Source organism: Orycteropus afer, unplaced genomic scaffold, assembly GCF_000298275.1.
Source record: "Orycteropus afer afer isolate SDZICR_OR568_19922 unplaced genomic scaffold, OryAfe1.0 scaffold00476, whole genome shotgun sequence".
NCBI classification, from domain to species: Eukaryota; Metazoa; Chordata; class Mammalia; order Tubulidentata; family Orycteropodidae; genus Orycteropus; species Orycteropus afer.
Window position 1 is genome coordinate 1,463,842 of NW_006922063.1, and position 8,872 is coordinate 1,472,713.

The window sequence follows — 8,872 nt, forward strand, 5'->3', positions numbered from 1 at the left end:
TGACAGTGGTAGCTGGGCACCATCTAGTTCTTCTGGTCTCATAGTCATATAGGCTGTGGATTGCATGGTGTACCAGTTGCTAGGACTAATTGTTTCCATGAATTTTTTTGTTTTCTTCATTCTTCTTTGCTCTGGGTGAGGAGAGACCCATCATTGCATCTAGATGGCTACTTGCAAGCTTTTAAGATCCCAGTTGCTACTCGCCAAAGTAAGAGGTAGAACAATGTTTTGTGTAGTATGTTATGCCAATTGAGCTTGATGTCCTCTGCGACTATGCAAAACCTGGATTCTTAACCGTCCGTCAAGGGCAGAGAGTAAATGTTTCTCTCTAACACGTGAAGCACTTAGGCTAGTGCCTGGCATATTGTGTATGATCAATATGTTCTGTATTGTTAATTTATTTTTTTAAATTCATTTCTTCGCTCATGTATATTGGTCAGACCTTGTCAGGGTGCCACGGGCTGGGGTATGGTAGTGAACTGGGGATATGTATCGTGCTGTGGAATCAGTGGGTGTTAGCCCAAGGATGTGAGGAGCAGGGCTCTGATCTGAGAATGGGGATGGTAAGAGCTGTCTCGGAGATGAGGACAGGAAGGAGGAGCAGGTTTGTGGAGATACTGAGGCCAGTGTGAAGGTCCTGGGGCTCCAGGGAAAGGCTAGGCCTGGGAACTGTGGACAGAAACATTGGCAGCATTAGGGCAGAACTGGGAAATTGAGACTGTAGGGGTAGGTGAGAAGCTGTGTGAGGTGTGTACAAGGGGAGTAAGGAGGAAGAGGAAAGGAGTCCAGGACCCAGCCCTGGGGAACCTCCATATTTAAGAGACAGGCAGAGAGAAACCTAATAAAGATTAAGGAGGAGTTGACAAAGTTGGAAAAGGAAAACTAGGTGTGCTGGTGTTGGGGAAGCTAAAGGAAACAATGCAGAAAGGAAAGAGGACCTTGTTCATCACAAAGTCAGATACCAGCCTCTGCCAGGGGCTTTGCGCACACATCTGCCTTTATCCTTAAAACCACCCTGGTAAGAGGTTGCTATCACTGTCTGCAATGAGTAAACTAAAGTTAATAAAAAGGTGAAACTCTTTACACTCCAAAGCTGATTCTCTGAGAGGCTAAAGCCTGCTTTTACATGTTCTGTCATGTTTTAAAAACTATAAATGAAGGGAAAAAAAGATCAAAAAGGAAACATCAGCATATCCTCTGTAGCATTCTTTAGGGTGGTGGAGATTCAGAAGCCACCAGGTGTCCATCCCTGGAAAACTAAGCCATGCGTTAGAGGCAGCAATTAGAAGTGGTGCATTAGATGGACACAAGAAACATGGATGAATTGCAAAATCAGAGTGCTCAGTGAAAAACGTAAGAAACACAATGAGAGATACATGCACACTGCTATTTGTGTAAATTTAAAACTATGACCCCCAGGTTGATGTAGAAGGGGCATGAGGGAAACTTTGTGCAGTGATGAGAATGTTCTAATCTTCATCGATAGGTGTGCATTTGTCAAAACTGATCAAAGGCTACGTTTACAATTTTCATGTTTCAGCGTATCTTACCTTAAAAAGAAAAAAAAGAGCTGTAAACAATTGCTGAGCTCTAATCAATGATTCACATCCTGAAGCATTTAGGGAGACTATGTACAACGTCTTAACTTTGAAGTGCATGAAAAAAAATAATAAGATGGATTGACGGATGAACAGAAGAATAGGTAGATGGATAGATATTATTTTAAATGAGTATCTTAAAATATTGACAGTAGAATCTAGGTGGCAAGTATATGGTGTTCACGCTACAATTCTCTTGACCTGTCTACATGTTTGAAAGTTTTCAAAATAAAATGTTGGAAAAAATATGCTCCACCAATAGTATGCACTTGGAAAAAAAAAAAATCACAATGGCAAAAAGATACACATTATACAAGATGGAGTAGCTGCCAATGTGCTGATGTTTGGCATTTTGTTGTTGTTGTTGTTATGTGCTGTCGAGTCGGGCTGGAATCATAGTGACCCCTCCTTGGGTTTCCAAGGCAGTATCACTATGGAAGTAGATTGCCCAACCTTCCTTCTGAGGAGTGGCTGGTGGGTTTGAATCACCAGCCTTCTGGTTAGCAGTCAGGTGCCTTAGGCACTACGCTACCAGAGCTCCATAGGATACAGAGACAGAAAGGAATGAATGAATGAACAATCACATTGATCTAACCAGAACTCATGTCCAGCTTGTGTGCATCAGTATGGCTATGTTGATCAATAAAAATTAATATCCTTTCTTCTGGTTGGGAAAAGAGCTGCTACCTCAATCTCCTTTGAGTAATCATGTCACCCAGGCCCCTCCTTAAAATTTCTAGATGACCCATATTCTTTTCAGGGGTCTCCAGGACCCTATCCTACACTGTAATCACATTATTCTGATTATTCTGAGTCTGGGAAGTAGTAGTATTATACCTGCAGGCACCTGCCACATCCAAGTCCAGGATCTCTTCTCCTACCACCAACCAACCATCCATTGTCACCCAGCCTGATGTCCTTACCTGCCCAGAGTCCATGGCTTCTGCCAACTTCTCAGGGCTCAGTTCCAAGGAGGTCCCCTGCCCTCTGACCCATGAGGTTAGCTCCTTCTGAAATAGGATAATGGGTGGGGTGGTGGCAGGCCTGGTGGGCAGCCGCACCCCCCACTGCCACCATCCTGCCTTCCCTTACACAGAGCCAAGTGCTGGTCAACGCCGTCACCTTCAGCTGCATGAGGACTTGCCCAGCTGGGCCAGGGGTCTCCAGAAGGCCTCGTGACAGGTCCACACACCGCAGCATGGCGCTGAAGTTCCTCTCGTACCAGGCCTCACTGTCCAGCCACCAGGCATAAAGGCCTGAGCCTACTAACCCCATTCATGCCATCCTCTTGGCTCCCCAGGGCCCTGGCTCCCTACTTACCCAGTCTTGGCAGCTGAGTCTGGCTCCTCCTCAATGGGCACTGCCAGTAGGGGCCGGAGGCCGAGCTGCTGAAGCTTCTGAACACAGTCCTTCACTTCCTCTGTAGTCTCACCAGCCACAAACTGCCCATAGATGGAAGCTCTGAGAAGCATACCTGAGAGGCGGGACCCCAGGAGTCGTCTAGACCAGGCCTGGAGCTGGGGTGACAGGGAGGAAAGGCTAAGAGCAGGGCGCTGGGGAGTCTCCAGGCCAGTCCTGGGGACCGCTGCTCACCGTCAGCCCATGAGTGACCAGAGGAGGCCAGGCACACAGCCGCAGCACCAGCAAAGCCCTTGTCAGTTCTCCTGTGCCTTTGAGGTGGAAGGCCCCTCCATCAAAGCACAGGTGTTGCCAGCCCCCAGCAGAGGGACCGGCCTGGGAATAGAGCACTCGGCAGGTCCGGAGCATCGTGAACCTCTTGTCGCTTCCACACCAGGTGAATGAGCTTTACAGGCAGGGGGTCACCAAGTGCCCCTTGCCTGGCCAGGGGGCAGTGACTGATTAACTGGGCAGTGGACAGAGAAAGGCAAATCTTTAGGATCACATCCTTTGGGGGGCAGTTAATTATTAACTGATGAGGCCAGAGTTCAGAGTAACCAGGACAGGACAGGAAACCCCTAGTAACAGTCCCCAACAAAACCCTCAGCGTAACAGCTCATAATTATCTGGTGCTCACCATGTACCAATGGATGCTAAGTGAGAGTGTGGGCTCTGGAACAAGGCTCTTTGGGTTCAAGGCAGTTTGGCCTTATGATCTTGGGCAGCTACTTAACCTCTGTGTTTCATTTGGTTCATCTGTAAAATGGGAAACTATGGTGTTATTGAATATATTTGAAAACACACATAACCTATAGCCCAGATGTTCCATGCTAGGTATACATCCTAGAGACCTTGCACATGGCATACATCAGGAAATATATACAGAAAAGAATGTATATGGCAGCACTGTCTGTAATAGCCCTAAATGAGAACCACCCAAATTCCCATCAACAGGAGAATGAATAAATACACTGTAGTATAGTCATACAGGGAGCTCTGGTAGCATAGTGCCTAAGGCACTTGACTGCTAACTAGAAGGCTGGCGGTTCAAACCCACCAGCCACTCCTTGGAAGGAAGATGGGGCAATCTCTTTCCATAGTGATACTGCCTCGGCAACCCAAGGAGGGGTTGCTATGAATGAATTGGGTCCAACTTGACAGCACATAACAACAACAACAATAGTCATACAATGGGGTACTATACAGCAATGAAAAATAATTAACTACTGATATACACAAGTACATGGATGAACTTCACATACATATTATTGAGTGAAAGAAGCCAGACACCAGAGAGACATGCTGTATGATTCTGTTCAACAGGTTTAAAAGCAGTGAAAATGGGACTACAATAAAGTGTTGAGAATGCATACATAGGTAGTCAAACTATAAAGAAAAGAAAAGGCAGGAAATGATTATCATAGAAGTCAGAGAGGTTACCTCTGAGGAGAGGTTGTACCTGAGAAGGGGTATATGGGGCTTCTATGTTTTTTTTTTTTTTTTTTTTAATTATTATTTTCCACCAAACATGCAATCAAGATGCTTTGATGATTATTGGTTGTTTTTTTCCCCTTCTAAGTCTCACTTCTAGTTAGTGGTTTACCCTCTCTTCTCCACCAACCCCTGGTAACCATCAAAGTATATTTCCTTTTCTGTGAAACTCTTTTCTTGATTTTTTACAATAGTGGTCTCATACAATATTTGTCCTTCTGTGGTTGACTAACTTCATTCGGTATAATGGCCTCTAGGTTCATCCATGTTATGAGATGCTCTGCAGATTCATCAATGCCCTTTAACATTGTGTAGTATTCCATTGTGTGTATGTACCATAGTTTGTTGATCCATTCTTCCGTTGATGGACATTTAGGTTGTTCCCATGTTTTTGCTATTGTGAATAGTGCGGCAGTGAACATGGATGTGCATATATCTGTATGTGTCACAGCTCTTATTTCTCCAGGATATATACCTAGTAGTGAGAACGCTGGATTTTTCTATTTCCAGCTCTTAAAGCTGGCACTTCACCATTTTCCACAGTGGTTGCACCATTCTTCCATCCCACCAGCAGTGTATGAGCGATCAAGTCTCTCCACACACTCACCAGCATTTGTTGTTTCTGTTTTTCCATCTTTCTTAGCCTGGATGATGATTCACAGTGTTCACACTGTAAGTATTTTTTAAAACATACATCTATGTTTCGTATACTGAGTGCAGAAAAGATTTTACAAAGAGATAAAAGTAAAAAATAAGAATCAATCATGGTAACATTCTCATAGGGCTGTAATGAGGATAGAGTGAGCCAATGGACACACACAGCTTGGTGCACAGGAGGTGGTCAGTAAGTCCTGGCTGTGACCATTAAGTGCTGTGTATGCACAATCTCTTTGATGACTGCCCCACTTGTGAGGTAAGTGCCATTAATCATCCCAATCCACAGATGTTAAAAACTACAACTCAGAGAGGTAGAGGTACTTTCCTGAAGTCACATAGCCAGTAGAATGCTAAGCCCCTTAGATGCCAGGCTTCAGATTTTTAAAAACTTTTATTGTGGTGAAATATATATATACATATATATATATATATATATATATAACAGAAAATTCCTCATTTCAACCATTTTTATACGTGCAGTTCAATGATATTAACTACATTTGCCATGTTCTGCAACCAGCACCATACCCATTTCCGAGTATTTTTCATCACTCTAAACAGAACTCAGTATCCCTTGAACAATACCTCCCCATTCACCCTCCCATCCACCCCTGGTGACCACTAATAAACTTTAGTCTCTATGCATTTGCCTGGGCTAAATAGTCCATATATGTGAAATCATGTACTATTTTTTTGTGACTGCTTATTTCACACAACGTGATATTTTCAAAGTTCATCCATGTTGTAGCCCGTGTCAGAACTTTATTTCTTCCTTATGTGAATAATATTCCACTGTATGTATGTTTTTAAAAAGCCAAATCTGTTGCCACCTATTCCAATTCATAGTGATCCCAGAGGACAGAGTAGAACTGCCCTATAGGGTTTCCAAGGCTGTAATCTTTATAGAAGCAGAGTGACACATCCTTAACCCTTGGAGCGGTCTGTAGGTTCAAACCACCAACTTTTTGGTTAACAGCCCAGCACTTAGTCCCAGGGCTCTTTTGTATCTCTCTCTCTCTCTCTCGCTCCATCGAGTCGGATCGGACTCAGAGCGACCCCTCCTTGGATTTCCAAGGCAGTATCACTACGGAAGTATATTGCCCAATCTTCCTTCTGATGAGTGGCTGGTGGGTTTGAGCCTTAGGCAAAAGAGAGTAGAGTAAAAATTTTGTCTTTCTCCCACTCCTGATTTTCAGTCTCTCAATTTCCTCCATCCTTAGGTAACTGTGTATCCTTCCAGAGATTGTTTATATGTAGAAATGCACCAGTGCATCTCCTTTATTTTTCACGTGAATGAGAAAATACTACTTGTACTGTTTTGCACACTGATTTTTAAAAAACTTAACACAGTATTTTGAAGGAGCATTCCCATCTCAGTGTATATAGTTGTTTCAGTTCTCTTGTTGTTGTTGTTGTTATGTGCCGTCGAGTCGGCCCCAACTCATAGCGACCCCTCCTTGGGTTTCCGAGGCAGTATCACTACGAAAGTAGGATTGCCCAACCTTCCTTTCGAGGAATGCTACAAGTAGGTGGCTTTAACAAACAGAAATGTATTTTCTCATGGTTTAGGAGGCTAGAAGTCCACATTCAGGGCATGTGGTAGTAACAGTTATTTGTCAACTTGGCTGGGCCTGGTTTTGAGTGGTTGGGCAGTTGGTGGTAGTTATTATTCCACATGACGAGACCGGCAATCAACTCCATGGTGGGGTCTGCTGTGAGCAGCTGAGAAGTTGCTTTAGGATGTGGTCTGCTTCCCGTATATAAGGCGAAGCTCTGGGAATGGTCTACAGCTCTTTGGCATGCTTGGACCCTGCATGTAACCAAGTCTTCATTCAGTAGCCTGCCATGCTCTGCCAATCTTGGGACTTTTAACGGACTTGAATCAATGGCTTGCCGTGTGGTTTGGTAAAATTGGGACTATGCCTTTTTAGTTGTTGACCTTGGGTTTTGTCAGCTTCAGTAGCCAACAGCTGCCCGAGTGAAGGAAGCCTCCAGCTTCAGTGGGCCGGGAGTAGGAGGCAGAGCAGAAGCCCAAGGTCGAGGGGCTTTCACCCAGCCCCTAGAGCCTGGTACCTTGAACTTGGACTTGTAGCCTCCAAATTGTAAGAAAATGAACTCCTGTTTGTTAAAGCCATCCCATTTGTGTTATTTTTCTGTTAGAGAGGCACGAGGTAACCAAAACAGGGCATCAGTTCTAGGGAAAGACTTTCTCTGTTGGTTGTGGAGGAAGGTCTTTGTCTCTTCTGAACTTCTGCTCTTGGGTAATCACTATTCATGTGGCTTCCCCCATCTCTGCTTCTCTCACTTGCTTGCTTAGTCTCTTATATCTCAAAGAAGACCGACTCGAGATACAATCTATACTAATCCTGTCCCATTCCCAAATGGGATTATAGCTACAAGCATCGAGATTAGCATTTACAAGACATATTTTTTGAGGACATAGTTCAACCTATAATATTGTACCCTTTGGCCCCCCAAAATTCATGTCCTTGCCACATGCAAAACATATTTATTTACCCCATCACATCATCATAAAAGTCTTAAATCAACTCCAAGTCCAAACTCTCATCTTCTGAATCATCTAAATCAAATGTGGGTGGGACTTTAGGCATATTCCATGCTGGGGCAAAATTCCTCTTTATCTTGAACCTGTGAAAACTAGATTACAAATGATCTGTTTCTAAAGTACAATGCTGGAACAGGGTCAAGGTAGACATTTCCATTACAAAGAAGAGAAATTGGAGGGAGAGAAGGAATAATGGGCACCAAGTAAATCCAGAACCCAGCAGGTTTTAGCTCTCAAGGTTTAAAAATAATCCTCTGCTCTGTGGTATCATCTAGGCCATGGCCCTGCCCTGCAGACTCTGGGTGTTAGCAATGCCCTTTGGCATTGAGTGGATGTCTCTCTTCCCTGAGCTTCAGCTCTATCTTTCAGGCCCACTGGGATGACAACTCTGCTCCCTCGGCTTTGGGTAGCCCCATTCTCCAAGTCTATGTGAGTGCTGACCCTACTCCCTCAGCCCTCACCTCATTCTTCTGGCCTTTGGGCATGGCAGACTCACCCCCTCAACTTTGGGTAGCAGCCCCATCCTTCTGGCACTTGTGAATGGCAGCCCCACACTTCAGAATTGAGTTGGTGGAGATGTGACTCTTTTAAACCTAGGAGGCCAAGACTCCACCCTGACTGGTGCAGCCCTGCTTCCCATGCTACTTCCAACCATTCTGCTGATCTCCAAGCTGCTCCAGGGATGGCCCCTTTCTTTTATTAGAAGATAACAGGTATGGCTCCTTTGACCAATTCATTGCCTATAGGATTCCAAGAGACAGACAGTATTCTTTCCTTTTGTTTTTTCTACGTCCCCTTCAGTCTAAGCTGATGTGTTTTGTGCTGTGGTCCTTGTTGGTTAGCTCCACCAGTCACAAGCTTAATCTCTCTTTTAAATTTTTTTAAATTATGATTTGAATGAAAGTTTACAGAGCAAATTCATTTTCCATACAGCAATTCATACACATTTTATTTCATGATATTGACTGCAATTCCCCACAGTGTAACAGCTCTCTTCCCACTTCCTCCTTGTAGTTACTTCTTCCTTGTGTCCTTCCCTCCTATGCACTCCTGCCCTCCCAAGCTATCTCCTGTGCAAACAGTGCCCTTTTGTTCTCCCACAACTGACTGATCGCTCCAAGGAATGTATCTACCTGATGTAAATATTCACCCCATATACTGC

At 44.3% G+C, this 8,872-nt stretch overlaps 1 protein-coding gene across 1 annotated transcript in view; it reads right to left on the reverse strand.

The window, feature by feature from the left end:
- The window catches only part of PRODH2 (proline dehydrogenase 2), a 12,889-nt gene extending 9,524 nt beyond the window's left edge, over positions 1 to 3,365 (reverse strand). Inside the window, exons 1-4 of the mRNA XM_007954889.1 lie at positions 3,192 to 3,365; positions 2,919 to 3,115; positions 2,691 to 2,829; positions 2,522 to 2,608 (exon numbers count right to left, since the gene is read on the reverse strand). Of these exons, the coding sequence (XP_007953080.1) occupies positions 2,522 to 2,608; positions 2,691 to 2,829; positions 2,919 to 3,115; positions 3,192 to 3,365 (597 nt within the window). The remainder of the gene's footprint in view (positions 1 to 2,521; positions 2,609 to 2,690; positions 2,830 to 2,918; positions 3,116 to 3,191) is intronic.
- Positions 3,366 to 8,872: the final 5,507 nt, after the last annotated feature.